Source organism: Strix uralensis, unplaced genomic scaffold, assembly GCF_047716275.1.
Source record: "Strix uralensis isolate ZFMK-TIS-50842 unplaced genomic scaffold, bStrUra1 scaffold_309, whole genome shotgun sequence".
In the NCBI taxonomy this organism is placed as follows: domain Eukaryota; kingdom Metazoa; phylum Chordata; class Aves; order Strigiformes; family Strigidae; genus Strix; species Strix uralensis.
Window position 1 is genome coordinate 38,932 of NW_027436903.1, and position 20,216 is coordinate 59,147.

Below are 20,216 nucleotides of genomic sequence, written 5' to 3' on the forward strand. Positions count from 1 at the left end.
ACAGGGAGGCTGTTGGATGGACGGACGGACGGATGGATGGATGGACAGACAAGTGGCCAGATAAATGGACAGACAGACTTACAGTTGGATGGACAGAGGGGAAGGTAGATGGGTGGGGGACAGATGGACAGACAGACGGCCAGACTTACAGACGGGTGGACACGGAGGTAGCAGGTGGGAGGACGGACGGACGGATGGAGGGACAAGTATCCAGGCAGTTGCTCGGACAGACGGACAGATGGCTGGGCAGGTGGCCAGAGGGACGGACGGACAGGCAGACAGCTGGATCCCCAGACAGACAGACAGACGGATGGATGGGCAGGCCAGTGGCCAGCTGGCCAGGCAGACTTACGGCCGGACAGACGGACGGCAGGAGGCGGCCCCATTGCATTTCACAACCCCCGGGAGGGGGGTGGAGGCCCCCCAACACCCCCATCCTGCACCGGGGGGAGGGGAAAGGAAAACCCCCCGCTCTTGACCGCACGCCGGGGCGGGGGAGGGTTGAGCCAGCTGTTTTTGGGGGCCTCCTCACCCCCGTGTCTGCTGGGAGGGGCAGGCGTTTCCCCTTCGCCGAGGAGCCCTGCGGCGTTTCCTCTGGGACATCAAAGCGGCAACCAGCGGCAGGGCCGGGGAGACACCCACGGGCCACACTCGCCCCGTTGCCGCGTGGACCGGTCGCCCAACCGCTCTTGAGTCACCCCGCCGGAGACACGGCCTACTTTTCACCCCGGGTATAAATATGCCCAAACCACCGGCTCTCAGCTTCCCGCCGCGCCGAGCCGGCCCCGTCCTTCTCCTCCTGTAGGTGAGTCCATCCCCGGTGGCCGTGACCACGGATTTGCCTCCCGAGGGATGGATGTTTTGGGGGTGACGTGGGGAGATCGGGCGCCCCCGTCCATCGGTGGATGTTTCCCATGGGTGGCCCCACACGCTCGGCCCACGTGGTGGCTCTGGTTTGGATGGGATTGGTGGGAACGCCCGCCCTCTCCCAGTTTAGCTCGGATCTCCCAGTTGGGCAGCGCCAGGAGGACACACGTGGTCCTTCCTGAGCTCGTGCCGGTGGGTTTGGTGCCACCCAAGAGCTCCACTCAACCACAACAGGGTGGAGAAGAGGGTCCAAGACCACCCCAAGGCCTGTAAGGGTGAAGGTCCCACCAAAACAACACCCGCCGCTCGGTCTCGTCGCATCCATCGGGAGGCCGAAGGCCGCCACCGAGGACCTTCCCCGTGGCTCCCACGTGGCACCGGCCACAACCTGATCCAGTTTGGTTTCTCTGCCCCAGGAATGGCTCGTGATGGCCACGGGACCTTCGGCTTCATCCCGCTCTTCATCCTCGCCGCCGGATTGTTGCTAACGGCCCCGCTGCCGGCGCGAGCTCAGGGGAAGGGCAACGACGGCGACGAGCGTAAGTCCAACCGGTGGCCGCGGAGGGAGGACGGGGACGTCGTGGGGGTTTTCCTGGGCACCTCGGAGGGGAACATCTCCGACGGGATGGGAATGGGATGGGATGCGATGAGGAGATGCCTTCTCTTGGCTCGTGGGAATCTTGCCGACGGGGAAGGTTTGGGCAAGGCCCTACCGTTTCGAAACCTGTTTTGGTTTCGAGCTGAGGTAAAACAACCCCCCTTGAGGTGGAGAAACCCCGAAAGAGCCACAGAGAAAAATTCCTGCGTCCCGTCGGAGGCGCTGGGATCTCCAGGATAACCGTTTCCCACCTCTAGATGTTTTTACGGGCAAAAAGGAGACAAAAAAAGTCACCCGGGGTGCGGGAAAGAGAGGAGAGACTGAACCCCAATGGGATCCGTTCTTCCGGCCTCCAAAATGATGCTCTGCCAAAGGAGATCCCCAACGGATGGGTGGCAAGAGGAGGCCCTTGATTTCTGACCGTTGGATGCCAACACCTCAGATCTGCCCTGATCTGGGGTTTTTTTAACCCAAATCTGCATCCCCAGAGCCGAAACCGAAACGCCCGGGTCCTGTGGAGAAGGAACCAGCTCATGACTGGAATTTGCCCCGTGACCGTCCAAGAAATTTTTTGGGGGGGGGGGGGGGGGGGGGGCAGGTTTATTGTTTGGGATGGAGCCACCACCACCTTGGTTGGAGTTTTTTGGTCGCCAACGGCCTCTGGAAATCCAGGGGACAGATTCTACCCCGGGGCAGGATCCGCCATTTCGCGTCGCCGCCGATCGGCCTTTGTGGACGGAAACCCCTCCACCTCGGGGAGCTCGGGGAAGCCGCTGAGATGCCTTCAAGGAGCTCGGTGGAATCTAAACCCGCCGGTTGGTCTCTAGAGGACGACTCTTGGGAATGACCAGGATGACCCAACGAGCATTTGCGGGAGGATGGTTCCCACCCTCCGACTTTGGCAGCGCTGCCGGGACCGGATAGGGGCGAGTGCCAGGTGGCTTGAAACTGGGGCGTCTCCCATTATCACCTGTCCCAGGCTGTAATTCCCACCAGTACAAACCAGTCCCACTGGTAAATTCCGATGTCCCAACCTTTGGTGGAAGGCAGATACCGTGGACCGGAGGCACCTCGCAGGTGCTTGGGATCGATACGGGTCTTCCCCAGGGCAGTCAACACGTGGAGGTGACAGCTGCGAATTCTGCCCAAAATAGCCCCAAAACGGGTGGGATGTCCCAGACCACGGCGTGGAGGACACCCGTGAGGTCACCTCAAAGAACAAGGACTTGATATCTCCCATTTGAAAGTCCTACTGCATGTTTTTGGGAGGGGGAGGGAGCTCTTTTTCTTGAAAAAACACCCTTTTTTGACTTCATTTATTTATTTTTTAAAAAACTTGTCTCCTCCCACTTGGACACAACTCAGTGTCAGGAAGTCTTCTCCAGTGGCCGTGGCAGAGGTGACACCTGAGGCTCCCAAAGGGCTTTGCTGTAGATGGAGGCCAGGAGGGACACCAGGAGCATGTCACAAGGGCTTCTGACTCCCACTCTGTGGCCACCCAAGTGGACATCAAGATGGTGGTGGACTCAAGAAGGTGGTAGCCTCAAGATGGTGGTGGCCTCAAGATGGTCATGGCCTCAAGATGGTGGTGGCCTCAAGATGGTCGCGGCCTCAAGATGGTCACAGCCTCGAGATGGTGGTGGCCTCAAGATGGTCACGGCCTCAAGATGGTCACGGCCTCGAGATGGTCATGGCCTCAAGATGGTGGTGGCCTCAAGATGGTCACAACCTCAAGATGGTGGTGGCCTCAAGATGGTGGCGGCCTCAAGATGGTGGCCCTACAAATATTCCTCATAAATATCCTGACGAGGGGAGGGGCACCTCATCTCATAGATGCTTGGCATTGATTGGCGGGGGGGGGATGTTGCCTTTCTGGATGGTCCCTTCTTCTCTCCAAGGACCATAAATGTTGGGCAACTCCAGCAGGCACCCACCCACCGAAAGCAAAAGGAGATGCCTCCAGAGACCTGAAAGTTTGGGAGATGCCTCCAGAAACCTGAAAGAGCGGGAGATGCCTCCAGAGACCTGGAAGAGCAGGAGATCCCTATCAGAAGCGGGGGCTTCAAGTGGTGAGACCCTTCTTTCTGTAAGATGACCAAAGACCCACCCCCAAACCAAGCTGATGAGCTTCTCTCCTTCTTCTCAATCAACCTGCCGGGACCATGACGTCTCGGTCCCAGAGCGACGTACAGACTCGTGTTCCGGGGTGAACTTCTCATTTCTCTCCGCGTCAGGGCTTCTCCTGGTGGCGTTGATGCAACCATCTCCTCCCCTGGTCCCGACTGGGAGTCCTGGGGCCATGAGGCATCCAGGAGGTAGGAGGTTTTTTGAGCTGGTCCTACAGGATTTGTCACCGAGGACGAAGAAATCAGCTCTTTTAGAGGTGCGTCACCTCCTTTTTGGAGTCCGATCTTGGGCTGGGAGGAATCTCCGGGGCGGAACCGATGCCCCTCCCAGAAGCACATGGCGAAACCGAAGGAGATAAGTGGCCCCTGGTGACTTCCTGATACGCCGGTGACTTCCAGGACAGCTCATTGGCACCACGCGGCTCGATAGACCCATCCTGGGGCGGGGGGGGGCGGGGGGTGGGGGGGAGTGTCTCCTTGGGGGACCTGGTGAGGTCACGGGGTTGTGGACGCCGGAAAATGGCAGCAGGAGGGAACAGACCTTCGAGGGCTGATTCAACCTTTTCTACAAACGGTTGGATCTCAACTCGTCCCCAAATCATCTCTTTTTGAACAAAAATAAGAGCCCAGTAGGCTGATAGGTGACTCGGTAAATTAAAACAAAAATTATTATTTTTAGGTTTTAAAGATGATTTTGAGCGTTCTGATGGGAGTTTAAGAAAAATAGAGACTTTTCCCTTTTTTCTTTCAATTCACCTTTTCAAAACCTCGGTTTTTGCAACATTTCGCCGCGTTTTCAACAAAAAAAAGAGCCCTAAGGAGGCTGATAGACAACTCAGTAAACTAAAAAAAATTATTATTTTTAGGTTTTAAAGATGATCTTGAGCATTCTGATGGGAGTTTAAGAAAAATAGAGACTTTTCCCTTTTCTCTTTCAATTCACCTTTTCTAAACCTCGTTTTTTTGCAACGTTTTGCCGCATTTTCAACCCAAAACGGCTGGTTTTTTTGGGGAAGAGTTTGTGGGCTCCGGCCACGCAACGCACTGACGGTGCCCTTGGGTGTTCTGTGTTCCAGTGCCGGAGGAGGACGAGTCCCGAATCATCGGTGGGCGCCCCTGCTCCATCAACCAGAGACCTTTCCAAGTTGCCCTCATCAAGAGGGGTCAAATCCTGTGCGGGGGAAGCTTGATAGGTGCCCAATGGGTCCTGACCGCCGCCCACTGCCGGCAGCCACTCAGGTAAGGTGAGCCCATGCTCATGTGACCCACGGCTTCCTCAAGGACCAAGGGGGAGAGGTGGGTCCTCCAGGTGGTAGCGCCCAGATGTTGGCGCTTCCAGAAGATGATGCCTCCAAATGGTGGCATCTAGAGGTGCCCCAGATGTTGACCCCTCCAGAGCTTGTTGCCTCCAGATGTGAACTCCTTCACATTTTGGTGTCCAGAAGTTGAGTCTGGTACCTTCAGGAGTTGGTACCTCCAGCGGTTGGGTTGTCCAGATATTTGTACCCCCAGATGTCACCTCCAGAGGCTGGTGTCCCCATGGCCGGTAGCTCCAGATGTTGATGTTCCATGTATCTCCAGATTTGGGTGGTGGTACCTCTTGAAGGTGTAACCATCCTCCCCATGGCCACTGGAGGACCCATGTCCTTCGCGGGGTCACAACGTCCCCCCACTTTGAGGTCCAGTCACCCCCTTTTTCCAGGTGATGACACTAATTGGAGCAAGTCTCCTCCCAAAAAAAGCTTCTCCAGCTTCTCCACAAGGTCCTGTGAGAGGAAGCTGGACCTTTTGGGGGGAAAATAATGAAAAAGAGCAGAAATTGGGAAGAAGTTGGGCTGAGGGCAACATTGAGGTGGTGCAGGTGGGAGCTCCTGAAGCGAGGAAGATGATGTCAAGGAGTTGAAGTCAAGACACGCAACAGTTTCTGGTGGAGATGGGAGATGCCCTCAGGGCATCAAAGAGCTCTTGGAGAAGAGCCGGCTCATGGCTCCTCAAGGGCTGTTTGGGGCCACCTCCCCACGGTGGTCCTGTGGCCGCGTCACGTTAACTCTATGGAGAAGCTCCAAGGACCAGGTCTTGACCATCTCGATGGGCGAGTCGAGGTCAAGAGTTTTGGTGGCTCCTCTGGAGGGATCAGTCCTGATTTCTCAACCTTCTTCCCCCCCGGTCAGGGACCTCAGGGTGTTGATCGGGACGGACACGTTACGGGACGGGACGGGGGTAGTGAGGTCGATTTCGAAGCTCCAGGTCCACCCGGCCTACAACCCCCGCAAGAACGACAACGACTTCATGCTCCTGAGGTTGAACAAGCCCGTTCAGTTCAGCAACAGCATCAAGAAGATCCGATTAGCCACCAGGTGTCCCACGGAGGGGCTGAGCTGCAGCGTCTCGGGTTGGGGCACGACCAAGTCCCCTGGAGGTACTGGAGACCACGGTGGAGGAGGTGGGATGAAGGGAGGCAACTGGGGGGGCGGTGTGAGGGCTCGCCAAGGTGGCCACGTGGCCTTCTCGGCTCGGAAAATGGGCGAAGGGCTTCCATGATGTCACCTTAACTCTGCCCAGCAGCTCCTCGCGGAGAACTTCTAGTTGGGTTTTCTCTTTGGGGTTGGGTCTCCTCTACTGGAGGCATCTCCCAAAGAACCCTACGGGAAGTGTAACGAGCTCTGCTCAGGCCTCAGCGCTCAGGGCTTGTCCCTTCTCACCCTCTCTCCACCCCCACCTCATTTTTCAGCAAAACTGCCCCAAAATTTGCAGTGTGCCGCCATCCAAACCTTCGGGAGGAACAAGTGCACCAGAGCGTACGGGGCTGCCATCACCCCCAACATGTTCTGCGCCGGTGTCCCCCAGGGGGGCATCGATTCCTGCCAGGTAAGAAGGGGGGACACACACACACGTCCCTTGGGCCCCCTCCTGGGTTGCTGCTGGGGGAAGGAGGGTCTTGGTGTGGCGTTGAGGTCAAGGACAGGGTGAGATGAGGCCGTTGGGTTCCTTCAAGGTGAGGTAGAAAAGCTGGGAGAGGCCACGGCACGTGGTCAGGTCAATGGAAGTTTTGGGGTCCCACCACCGACCTTCTGCTTGAGCCACGGAGCTGGGGTTGGGCCACAGCACATGACCGGGTCCACGCAAGTTTTGGGGTCCCACCACTGACCTTCTCCTTGAGCCATGGAGCTGGGGATGGGCCATGGCACATGACCGGGACCACGGAAGTTTTGGGGTCCCACCACCGACCTTCTGCTTGAGCCACGGAGCTGGGGTTGGGCCACAGCACATGACCGGGTCCACGCAAGTTTTGGGGTCCCACCACTGACCTTCTCCTTGAGCCACAGAGCTGGGGATGGGCCGTGGCATGTGACCGGGACCACGGAAGTTTTGGGGTCCCACCACCAACCTCCTCCTTGAGACACAGAGCTGCGGATGGGCCACAGCATGTGACAGGGTCCACGCAAGTTATTGGGGTCCCACCACCAAGCTTCTGCTTGAGCCACAGATCTGGCTCATGACATTTGACCAGGTCCACGCAAGTTTTGGGGTCCCACCACCAACTTTCTCCTTGAGCCATGGAGCTGGGGCTGGGCCACAGCATGTGCCCTGGTCCATGCAAGTTACTGGGGTCCCACCAGTGACCTTCTCCTTGAGCCACAGAGCTCGGCCACAGCACGTGACCAGGTCCATGCAAGTTTTGGGGTCCCACCAGTGACCTCCTTGAGCCACAGAGCTGGCTCATGACACGTGGATGGGTCCACGCAAGGTTTGGGGTCCCACCACCAACCTTCTCCTTGAGCCATGGAGCTGGGGATGGGACATGACATGTGGACGGGTCAATGAAAGTTTTGGGGGTCCCACCACCAACCTTCTCCTTGAGCCACAGACCTGGGTCATGACACGTGACCAGGTCCACGGAAGTTTTGGGGTCCCACCACCAACCTTCTCCTTGAGCCATGGACCTGGGTCATGACACTTGACCGGGTCCACAGAAGTTTTGGTGTCCCACCACCAACCTTCTCCTTGAGTCACAGGGCTGGGTCATGACACATGACCAGGTCCACACAAGTTTTGGGGTCCCACCACCAACTTTCTGCTTAAGCCACGGAGCCAGGGCTGGGCCACGGCACATGACTGGGTCCACAGAAGTTTTGGGGTCCCACCACCAACCTTCTCCTTGAGCCACGGACCTGGGTCATGACATGTGACCGGGTCCATGCAAGTTTTGGGGTCCCACCACCAACTTTCTCCTTGAGCCACGGAGCTGGGGCTGGGCCACGGCATGTGACCAGGTCCATACAAGTTTTGGGGTCCCACCACCAACTTTCTCCTTAAGCCACGGACCTGGGTCATGACACGTGACCGGGTCCACACAAGTTTTGGGGTCCCACCAATGACCTTCTCCTTGAGCCACGGAGCTGCAGTTGGGCTGTGACACGTGACCAGGTCCACACAAGTTTTGGGGTCCCACCACCAACCTTCTCCTCTCCTTGAGCCACGGAGCCAGGGCTGGGCCACATGACCGGGTCCACCCAAGGTCTGTGTGTGTCCCCCCCCAACCGTGACACCCACCCCTCCTTCTCCCCCCCCCCACCTCAGGGTGACTCTGGGGGCCCACTGGTGTGCAACGGGGTGCTGCAGGGCGTGGTCTCGTGGGGCATGGCCGTCTGCGGGCGTCGAGGACAACCCGGCGTCTACTCCAACGTCTGCCGGGCCGTGCCCTGGATCAGGAAATGGATCGGGAACCAGTGAGACCCCCCCCCACCGCCGAGGGACGTCACCCCCTTTTTTTGGGGGGGGGGGGGGGGGGGGGGCGGGAGGAATACAGATTTCCCAGAATGCACTTGGGAAACGGTGATATTTTGGGGGTGAAAATAAAGGAAAGGTGTGAAATCCACAAGATGGTGTGGGGGGGGGTGGGGGGGGACAGGGGGGGGGCGTCATGGCACCCTGGTTTGGGGGAGGGAGGGACCCCACCACCACCACCACCACTAGGAGTTGTCCCACTGGGAGGAGGGTAACTGGGATTGGGGGGGGTAGTGGGAATTGGGGGGTAACTGGGATTGGGGGCAGGGGGAATTGGGGGCACTGGGAGCACTGGGGAGAGTGGGAATTTGGGGGGTAACTGGGATTGGGGGGGCAGGGGGAATTGGGGGGGTAACTGGGATTGGGGGCAGGGGGAATTAGGGTCACTGGGAGCACTGGGCAGAGTGGGAATTGGGGGTAACTGGGATTGGGGGGGTAACTGGGATTGGGGGCAGGGGGAATTGGGGGCACCGGGAGCACTGGGGAGAGTGGGAATTGGGGGTAACTGGGATTGGGGGTGTAGTGGGAATTGGGGGGGTAACTGGGATTGGGGCGGGGGGAATTGGGGGCACTGGGAGCACTGGGGAGGGGGGAATTGGGGGGTAACTGGGATTGGGGGTGGGGGGAATTGGGGGCACTGGGGAGAGTGGGAATTTGGGGCGTAACTGGGATTGGGGGGGCAGGGGGAACTGGGGGAGTAACTGGGATTGGGGGCAGGGGGAATTGGGGGCACTGGGGACAGGGGAATTGGGGGGGTAACTGGGATTGGGGGGGCAGGGGGAATTGGGGTCACTGGGAGCACTGGGGAGAGTGGGAATTGGGGGGTAACTGGGATTGGGGGGGCAGGGGGAATTGGGGAGGGTAACTGGGATTGAGGGCAGGGGGAATTGGGGGCACTGGGGACAGGGGAATTGGGGGGGTAACTGGGATTGGGGGGGCAGGGGGAATTGGGGTCACTGGGAGCACTGGGGAGAGTGGGAATTGGGGGTAACTGGGATTGGGGGGGCAGGGGGAACTGGGGGAGTAACTGGGATTGGGGGCAGGGGGAATTGGGGCCACTGGGAGCACTGGGGAGAGTGGGAATTGGGGGGTAACTGGGACTGGGGGGGACCAACCATTTAATGAGCGACGCGGAGCGATTTCCCTCGTTAGCGTTAACGAGAAACACCCCCCACCCCCCCCATCCCCCCCATTTGGGACAATGGTTCCTCCTCCCCTCCCCGCGCTGGGGAAAGGGACTAATTAATAAAACTAATTAATGGAGATAATTAATCCTCGGCCAAATCCCTTCCGAGCTACCGGCGCTGGGAACTTTCCTCTCCCAAACTCTCGAGGCAGCTTCACGGGTCACGGGGCCCCCGCCCTAATTAATTACCTAATTAATGAAGGGATTAATTGCAGCCGTCAAGGAGCGGAGGCGGCGCTAATTAGGAGCCAAGGTCACCCCCAAGGGGGGGGTCTGTGGGGACACGGTGACACCAGGAGCTGGTGGCTCCGCAGGCACCTGGGGGGGGGGGGTGGGCAGGGAAAGCTCGTTAGGGCTAATTAAGGCTTTTAATTAGCCGAAGGCCCCCGGGGGGAGCTCAGGGAGGGAGGTTTGTCCCTTTGGGTGACAAGGTCGGGAGAACCCCGCGGGGGGGGGGGGACAATTTGGGGACACTCAGGGCCACGTGGTGACAGGGATGGGTGACCACCCCCACGGGTGACGTCTGGGAGGGGTGTTTGTCCCCCCACGGGTGACCCCTGCAAGTGGCGTTTGTCCCCCACAGGTGACATCTGGCCTGGGAGTTGGGGACAAGCGACTGTCCCCATGGGTGACACCCGCGAGGGGTGTTTGTCCCCACAGATGACATCTACACCTTGGAGAGGTGTTTGTCCCCCACGGGTGACCCCCACAAGGAGTGTCTGTCCCCACGGGTGACATCTGGCCTGAGAGTTGGGGACAAGCGACTGTCCCCACGGGTGACACCCACGAGGGGTGTTTGTCCCCATAGGTGACATCTGGGAGGGGTCTTTGTCCCCCCACGGGTGACACCTGGGAGGGGTGTTTGTCCCCCACGGGTGACATCTGACCTTGGAGTTGGGGACAAGCGACTGTCCCCACGGGTGACACCCACGAGGGGTGTTTGTCCCCATAGGTGACATCTGGGAGGGGTCTTTGTCCCCCCACGGGTGACACCCACGAGGGGTGTTTGTCCCCATGGGTGACACGTGTGAGGGGTGTCTGTCCCCCACGGGTGACACCTGACTGTGACAATGTCCCCAACTCCTGTCCCCCACGGGTGACACCCACAAGGGGTGTTTGTCCCCACGGGTGACACCCCCCTTGTCCCCACCCCCATCCCTCATCCCCCTCCCGGGGTCCCCAACGTGAACCCGGTGCCACCTCGGGGTGCCCAAACCGGCCCCCCCGGTTCTCGGCAGGTGACAAATGAGGTGACAGGTGACAACGCCGTTGCCATGGAGACAAGGGGGGGGCCCCTGGGACCTTCCTCCTGATTTACGCCGGGAGCAAATCGGGGTCACCTGCAGCTGCCCCAAGGGGGGGGTCCCCCTTAACTCTGACCCCCCCCCCCCCAACTTTGGGGTCCCCTTCACCCCCCCCCTTGGGGGTCCCCCTTAACTCTGCCCCCCCTCCCCCATCATGGGTGCCCCCCCCCCCCCCCCCCGTGCGTGGGTGGGGCCGGGCCCCTCCCTGTCATTAAGGGATTATGGGGGAGGGGCAAAGGGGGAAACTGAGGCACATGGGTCCTTCGCCCCCCCCCCCCGGGGGCTCATTAATTATCTGGCGCTAATTGGGCTCCGCCCACTCAAGGAGGTGGGAGGGGCCTTCAGGAGGGGTAGCCCCACCCCCCCCTCCCCCCCACCCCCCCCCCGCTCCTGAGCCGCAAAGGATTGTGGGTCACCTGGGGCTGGGAAGTGGCCCCTGGGGCGTTTGGTCCCAGTGCAGAGGGTGAGGATGGCACTGGGATGAACTGGGAGGCACTGGGAAGCAGTGGGAGGGCACTGGGAAGGGCACTGGGAAAGACTGGGAGGCACTGGGATGAACTGGGAGGCACTGGGAAGGACTGGGAGGGCACTGGGAAGGGCACTGGGAAGGACTGGGAGGCACTGGGATGAACTGGGAGGCACTGGGAAGGACTGGGAGGGCACTGGGAGGGCACTGGGAAGGACTGGGAGGCACTGGGATGAACTGGGAGGCACTGGGAAGCAGTGGGAGGGCACTGGGAAGGGCACTGGGATGAACTGGGAGGCACTGGAAAGGACTGGGAGGGCACTGGGGAGGGCACTGGGAAGGACTGGGAGGCACTGGGATGAACTGGGAGGCACTGGGAAGGACTGGGAGGGCACTGGGAGGGCACTGGGAAGGACTGGGAGGCACTGGGATGAACTGGGAGGCACTGGGAAGCAGTGGGAGGGCACTGGGAAGGGCACTGGGATGAACTGGGAGGCACTGGGATGAACTGGGAGGCACTGGGAAGGACTGGGAGGGCACTGGGGAGGGCACTGGGAAGGACTGGGAGGCACTGGGATGAACTGGGAGGCACTGGGAAGCAGTGGGAGGGCACTGGGAAGGGCACTGGGAAGGACTGGGAGGCACTGGGATGAACTGGGAGGCACTGGGAAGAGAACTGGGACATACTGGGAAGAACAGGAAGGCCCTGATAAGTATAGGGGTGAACTGGGAGGTACGGGAGTGAACTGGGAAGAACTGAGAAGGGCACTGGGATGAACTGGGAAGCACAGGAAGGCTTGCATAGGTGTGGGGATGAACTGGGAGGCACTGGGAAGTGCTGGGAAGGGCACTGGGACGGGCACTGGGGCATACTGGGAAGAAAAAGAAGGCCCTGATAGGTATGGGGGTGAACTGGGAGGTACGGGAGTGAACTGGGAAGGGCACCGGGATGCACTGGGAAGTGCTCAGGTGCACTGGGACACTCTGGGGGGCACTGGGAAGCACTGGGGCAAACTGGGAGACACTGGGTAACACTGTGAGGCACTGGGATTTACTGGCAAATGCTGGGAGCCACTGGCATATACTGGGATGCTCCGGAAGGCAATGGGACATACTGGATTGTACTGGGAAGCACTGGGACATGCTGGGAGGCACAAGGGTGCAGTGGGAGGCACTGGGAGACACTGGAGACACTGGGAGGACACAGGAGGAACTGAGTGGCACTGGGAAGCCCCAGCTGGCACTGGGTTGAACTGGGAGGCTCCACGAGGCCTGAGGAGGTACTGGGAGGCACTGGGAGTCCCTAGAAGGCACTGGGAGGCCCCGCAAGACACTGGGAGGCACTGGAAGGCACTGGGATGCTCCAGGAAGTCCCTGGAAGTACTGGGAGGCACTGGGAGGTCTTAGGGAGTTACTGGGAGGTATTGGGGTGCCCAGGAGACTGCAGGACATACTGGGAAGGCACTGGGAAGGACTGGGAGGCACTGGGTTACCTCAGGAGATGCTGGGAAGCTCCAGGAGCTACTGGGAGGTACTGGAATTCACTGGGATGCCTCAAATGGCACTGGGAGGCACTGGGATACCCCAGGAGATGCTGGGAAGTTTCAGGAACCACTGGGAGGTACTGGGATTTACTGGGATGCCTCAGATGGCACTGGGATGCCCTGAGAAGGCCCTGGCAGGCCTTGAGAAGCACTGGGAGGTACTGGGATTTACTGGGATGCCTCAGATGGCACTGGGATGCCCTGAGAAGGCCCTGGCAGGCCTTGAGAAGCACTGGGAGGTACTGGGATTTACTGGGATGCCTCAGTTGGCACTGGGATGCCCTGAGAAGGCCCTGGGAGGCCCTGGGAACCACTGGGAGGTACTGGGATGCCTCAGATTGCACTGGGAGGCACTGGGATGCCCTGAGAAGGCCCTGGGAGGCCCTGGGAGGCACTGGGAGGCACTGGGAGGCACTGGTTGGCACCCGCGCTGCCCTGGGCCAGGGTGTGGCGGGAGGGTGAGACCGCCCCGACCGGCCCCGCTCCCTCCTGGGGTGGCCCCAGCCCAGGCGGGGCCCGACGGGGATTTAAGGGGCTGGGCCCAGCACCCCGCCAGCCTCCTCTTCCTCCCGCCGCCATGGAGCGCCTCCTGCCGCTGCTGCTCCTGGCCACCGGTGAGGGCACTGGGGGGTACTGGGAGGGCACTGGGGGGCACTGGAAGGGCGCTGGGGGGCGCTAGGGAGCGCGGGGAGGGCACTGAGGGGCACTGGGAGGGTGCTGAGGAGCACTAGAGGGTGATGGGGGGGAACTGGGGGGCACTAGGAGGGCACTGGGGGGTGCTGGAAGGATGCTGGGGGGGGCACTGGGGGGCACTGGGAGAGCACTGGGGGGTACTGGGAGTGTGCTAGGGAGCACTAGAGGGTGACGGGGGGACTGCAGGGGACCAGGAGGGAACTGGGGGGCACTGGGAGGGCACTGGGGAGCACTAGATGGTGATAGGGGGGATTGGGGGGCATTGGGAGGGTACTGGAGGGCAGGGGCAGGAATTGGGGTCACTGGGAGGATGCTGGGGGAGCACTAGGGAGCGCTGGGGGGTACTGGGAGAGCACTGGGGGGGCACTGGGAGGGTGCTAGGAAGCACTAAAGAGTGATGGGGGGACTGGGGGTCACTAGGAGGGCACTGGGGGGCACTGGGAGGGTGTTAGGGAGCAGTAGAGGGTGATGGGGGAACTGGGGAGCACTGGGAGGGTGCTGGAGGGCACAGGGAGGGCACTGGGGGGCACTGGGAGGGCACTAGGAGTTGATGGGAGGATGCTGGAGGGCAATGGGAGGGTGCTGGGGGGCACTAGGCGGTGCTGGAGGGCACTGGGGGGCACTGGGAGGGTGCTGAGGAGCACAAGAGAGTGCTAGGGGAGCACTTGGGGGCACTGGGTGTCACTGGGGGGCACTGGGAGGGTTCTGGGGACACTAGGAGGTGCTGGAGGGCACTGGGGGGTAGTGGGAGTGAAGTGGGGGGCACTGGGAGGGAACTAGAAAGCACTAGAGGTCACTGGAAGGGTACTGGGGGGCACTGGGAGGGTGCTGGGGGCACTAGGAGGTGCTGGAGGGCACTGGGGGGCACTGGGAGTGAAGTGGGGGGGCACTGGAAGGGAACTAGGAAGCACTAGATGGTGCTGGGGGGGCACTGGGGAGCACTGGGAGGGTACTGGGAGTGAAGTGGGGGCACTGGGAGGAAGCTAGGAGGTACTAGATAGTGCTGGGGGGGCACTGGGAGGACACTGGGGAGAACTAGGAGGAGCTGTGAGGGCACTGGGAGGCACTGGGAGTGAAGTGGGGGGCACTGGGAGAGAACTAGGAAGCAGTAGAGGGTGCTGGGGGGGCACTGGGGGGCACTGGGGGGGGAGGAGGGAGAGAGTGGAAGGTACTGGGAGAACACTGGGAGGCCCCAGGAGGCCCTGAGAGGGCACTGGGGAGTACTGGGAAGGAACTGGAGGTGAACTGGGGACACTGGGAGGCAGTGGGTGTGTACTGGTGTGGGTAAGAGGGAAAGAGAAGGTATTGGGGGGCACTGGGGAGCACTGGGAATACTGGTGGAGTGTAGAAGAGAATGAGGAGGGTAATGGAGGGCACTGGGACGGTACTGGGAAGAAGTTGGAGGGGAACTGGGGGCACTGGGAACACACTGGTGGCACGTGGGAAGCACTGGGAGGCACCTGGGGAACACTGAGGTGTACTGGGAGGGAACTGGAAGGTGCTGACGGGATTCTGGGAGGGAGCTGGGGGGAACTGGGGGCACTGGGAGGTGCTGGGAGGGAACTGGAGGCTACTGGGAAGACTGAGGAGGCAGCAGGAGGAAATGGGGTGACGCAGAGTGGCACTGGGAGGCACTGGGAGGCACTGGGGGCCACGAAGGGGGAACGAGGTGGTGTTGGGCAAGAACTGGGAGGCACTGGGAGACACTGGTAGGCAGTGGGTGGGAAGTGATAGGTCACTGGGGATACTGGGAGGGAAACGGAGAGCTGGGAGGACACGGGGGTGACATGGGGAAATGTTGGGTGACCCAGGAGGGAACTGGGAGGAACTGGGAGGGAACTGGGAGGCACTGGGAGGCACTGGGAGACACTGAGAAGCAGCGGGTGGGAAGCTGTAGGTCACTGGGGATACTGGGAGGAGACAGGGGTGACATGGGGAGATATTGTGTGGCCACGGGGACCCCTAAGAGGGAACTGGGAGGAACTGGGTGGCACTGGCTGGTACTGGGAGGCAGTGGGAGGGCACTGGGAGACACTGAGAGGCAGTGGGTGGGAAGCGGTAGGTCACTGGGGATACTGGGAGGAAAAAGGAAGAGCTGGGAGGACACGGGGGTGGCACAGAGAGGTGCTGGGTGGCCATGGGGACCCCTAGGGGAGAACTGGGAGGAACTGGGTGCGAACTGGGAGGCACTGGTAAGCAGTGGGTGGGAAGCAGTAGGTCACTGGGGATACTGGGAGGGAAACAGACCTGGGAGGACACGGGGGTGACGCAGGGACATGTTGGGTGGCCTTGGGAGGGAAGTGGGTGCAAACTGGGTGGGAACTGGGTGGGAACTGGGAGATACTGGGAGGGCACTGGGAGGTGCCGAGCCCCATCCCCGCTCCCACAGCGGCCGTGGGGGAGGAGAACCGGATTGTGGGGGGGAAGAGCTGCGAGAAGAAGCGTCACCCCTACCAGGTGGTGCTGCTGGGCCCCCAGAAGAACATCCACTGCGGGGGGGTCCTCGTCGGCAGGTCCTGGGTGCTGACGGCCGCCCACTGCGACACCAAGAGGTGGGGGGGTCCCCCAAGTCTTGAGGGGGGGGTAAGGGGGGTCACCACTTTGACCACGGGCTACTGGGAGGAGGTGGGGAGGAGGCCACCAGGAGGTGGAGGTGGGGCTGGGCATGGGAGGAGCTGCGTGGGTTTCATCTCGATGGGGTTGGCTACCAAAAGCATCCAGTTGGCCACAAAAAACATCTAATTGGGCTCCTACAATGACCATCTAACTGGGTTGGCCACAAAAAACATCTAATTGGGTTCCCAGAATGACCATCTAAGTGGTTGGCCACCAAAACCTTCCAGATGGCCTCCCAGAGTGACCATCTGACTGGGTTGGCCACCAAAACCTTCCAGTTGGGCTACCAGAATGACCATCTAACTGGGTTGGTCACCTCAACCTTCCAGTTGGGCTCCTAGAATGACCATTTAACTGGTTGGCCACCAAAACAATCTAACTGGGCTCCCAGAGTGACCATCTAACTGGTTGGCCACCACAACCTTCCAGTTGGGCTTCCAGAATGACCATCTAACTGGGTTGGCCACCAGAACCATCTAATTGGGCTCCCAGAATGACCATCTAACTGGGTTGGCCACCAAAACCTTCTAGTTGGGCTCCCAAAATGACCATCCCATTGAACTGGGCAACCACAACCATCCAGTTGGGCTCCCAGTTGACATCAAGCCAATGGGGAAATGGGCCCATTCCTCCATTTTTTGGTGGCCCAACCTTCTCCTGGCCGCCGAGCGCCGCCTCACGGAGAGGTCCCACCAGAAAAATGGGGTAGAAACACCAAATTTTAGTCTTCGGTTGGGCGCGGTGGGGATCTGGAGAGCAGCCAAGGACCTCCAGGTCCTCAGCTTGGACCTGGTTCTTCTCCACCTTGGCTTGAAGCAAGAAGGACTCATCTTGGCCAACTCTTCGGTTGACCCGTTGGGTGCTTCTGGCCTCCAAGCCTCAGTTTCCCCACCCAGCTGAAGATCTTTGTGGTAGGAGGAGAAGCTCCTCCTGACCTCTACCCCGTGGACCTTCTCTTGGCCACCAGAGAAGGTCACCGTGGTCCTTTCTCCACCCTTGTTGACCAGCCCCATCCCCATCCGCATGGGCGACCATAGTTTGAGGACCAAGGAGGGGACGGAGCAATGTGTCACCTCGGCCAAGGCCTTCATCCACCCCAGCTACAACCCCACCACCCATGATGGTGACATCATGCTCCTGAAGCTCCAGAAGCCCGTTCGCTTCACCGACCACGTCCAGGCGGTGGCTTTGCCCAAGCGTTGTCCCCCCCCCAACACCGAGTGTGTCGTCTCGGGTTGGGGCAGCACCAGCAGCCCCGAAGGTAAGGGGGGGGGGGAGGGGAAGGGAGGTGGGGCTTAAGGGACTTGGTGACAGCTGGGAACCTTGGGGACATCTCAGCACCTTAGGGACATCTCCGTGGCTTGGGACATCTCAGCATCTTGGGGACATCTCGGTGGCTTGGAGAAATCTCCGCAACTTGGGGACATCTCAATGTCTTGGGGACATCTCGGTGGCTTGGGGACATCTGAGTGGCTTGGGGACATCTCAGCATCTTGGAGACATCTCAGCATCTTGGGGACATCTCAATGTCTTGGGGACATCTCAGTGGCTTGGGACATCTCGGTGGCTTGGGACTTCTCAGCATCTTGGGGACATCTCGGTGGCTTGGGACATCTGAGTGGCTTGGGACATCTCAGCATCTTGGGGACATCTCAATGTCTTGGGGACATCTCGGTGGCTTGGGACATCTGAGTAGCTTGGGGACATCTCAGCATCTTGGAGACATCTCAGCATCTTGGGGACATCTCAATGTCTTGGGGACATCTCGGTGGCTTGGGACATCTCAGCATCTTGGGGACTTCTCAACATCTTGGGGACATCTCAGTGGCTTGGGACATCTCGGTGGCTTGGGACTTCTCAGCATCTTGGGGACATCTCAATGTCTTGGGGACATCTTGGTGGCTTGGGACATCTGAGTGGCTTGGGGACATCTGAGCCTCTTGGAGACATCTGAGCATCTTGGGGACATCTCAGCATCTTGGGGACATCTCGGTGGCCTGGGACATCTCAGCCCCTTGGGGACATCTCAGTGACTTGGGGACATCTCAGTGACTTGGGGACACCTCCCTCCCCCCTCAGCCCCGTGCCACCACCCCAGAACCTTCCCAATCCCCTCGGGGGTGGCCATCTTGAGGCCTCCTTCCTTGCTGGGCTGTCACCCAAGCGAAGACAGGACGGGGTGTCCCACTGTCCTCGTGGGTCCCCTGACCATGTCCCCTTGACCATGTCCCCCTGACCATGTCCTCCTCCTTCTCCATGTCCCCCCCTCCACCCCATGTCTCCCCCCCCACCTCCCAGGGTACTTCCCCGACGTCCTCCAATGCGCCTCCGTCTACACCATGGCCAACGAAGAGTGCGCCAAGCTCTACCCCAAGGGCATCACCAAGAACATGCTCTGCGCCGGCGTCACCTCAGGGGGCACCGACTCCTGCCAGGTGGGTTTTGGGGGGGCACTGGGGGATGTGGGGGGGCTGCACACCCCCCCCCCCAACTTTGGGGTGGGGAGGTTGGAGCCCACCCAGTTGCCCCCCCCCCCACCTTATCCCAGAGGTGACAAAGCCAATGGAGAAGAACTGGGGTGGGGGCCCCCAAGAACCCAACTCTTGGGGACACGTGCTGCTATAGGAACCCCTCCAAGCTCCACAGGGACCCCCCGGGGGCTATAGGGGCCACCTGGGTTCTATAGGGGTGCTGGGTGCTAGAGGGACCCCTCCGCATGCCACAAGGCCCCCCAGGGGCTATAGGGGCCACCTGGGTTCTATAGGAGTGCTGGGTGCTAGAGGGACCCCTCCCCAAGCACCATGCACAGCCCTGGGTGCTATAGGGGCCTCTGGGTGTTATAGGAGGCCCCCAAGAACCCTACAGCATCTTGGGTGCTAGAGGGACCCCCTGGGTGCTGGAAAGACCCCCAGGGGGGCTACAGGGGCCTCCCCTGTGCTATAGGGAACTGCTGGGCCTCAGCTCCAGCACCGTATAAGTTGTGGTGGTCTCCACGCCCTGACCCTATAGAACATGGTGGCCTCCATCCCTTCACCCTATAGAACATGGTGGCCACCATCACTTCACCCTATAGAACATGGTGGCCTCCATCCCTTCGCCCTATAGAACATGGTGGCCTCCATCCCTTCGCCCTATAGAACATGGTGGCCTCCATCCCTTCACCCTATAGAACATGGTGGCTTCCATCCCTTCACCCTATAGAACATGGTGGCCACCATCCCCTGACCCTATAGAACATGGTGGCCTCCATCCCTTCACCCTATAGAACATGGTGGCTTCCATCCCTTCACCCTTTAGAACATGGTGGCCTCCATCCCTTCACCCTATAGAACATGGTGGCCACCATCCCTTCACCCTATAGAACATGGTGGCCTCCATCCCTTCACCCTATAGAACATGGTGGCTTCCATCCCTTCACCCTATAGAACATGGTGGCTTCCATCCCTTCACCCTATAGAACATGGTGGCCACCATCACTTCACCCTATAGAACATGGTGGCTTCCATCCCTTCACCCTATAGAACATGGTGGCCACCATCCCCTGACCCTATAGAACATGGTGGCCTCCATCCCTTCACCCTATAGAACATGGTGGCCACCATCCCCTGACCCTATAGAACATGGTGGCCTCCATCCCTTCACCCTATAGAACATGATGGCCACCATCCCCTGACCCTATAGAACATGGTGGCCTCCATCCCTTCACCCTATAGGTCGTGGTGGTACCCAGGGGAGAACCGTGGCCCCTGCAGCATCTGCGGGGGGTGAAACTGGGTCATTTTTGGGGTTCCCAGTAGTTTTTGGGGGGGGATTTGGGGGGATCCCCCCCTTCACGAGCTTCTTTCTGTGTCCCCCCACCTCCCCAGGGCGATTCGGGGGGGCCCCTGGTGTGCGGGTCAGAGCTGCAGGGCATCGTCTCGTGGGGGATGCAAGTTTGTGGCCAACGGGGCAAACCGGGCGTCTACACCCGCGTCTGCGAGTTCACCGCCTGGATCCACGACGTCATGAGGAGCAACGGTCGCGTCTGA

General features: G+C 60.2%; 1 protein-coding gene across 1 annotated transcript; it reads left to right on the forward strand.

Annotated features, from left to right (window-relative positions):
- The first annotated feature begins 1,285 nt into the window (after positions 1 to 1,285).
- On the forward strand, positions 1,286 to 20,216 carry LOC141938796 (uncharacterized). Its single transcript, XM_074857799.1, has 11 exons — positions 1,286 to 1,393; positions 4,038 to 4,062; positions 4,668 to 4,830; positions 5,763 to 6,010; positions 6,323 to 6,459; positions 8,173 to 8,321; positions 13,384 to 13,493; positions 15,962 to 16,124; positions 17,196 to 17,449; positions 18,487 to 18,623; positions 20,055 to 20,216. The coding sequence occupies exons 1-11, from the start codon at positions 1,286 to 1,288 to the stop codon at positions 20,214 to 20,216; spliced, it is 1,656 nt and encodes a 551-aa protein (XP_074713900.1).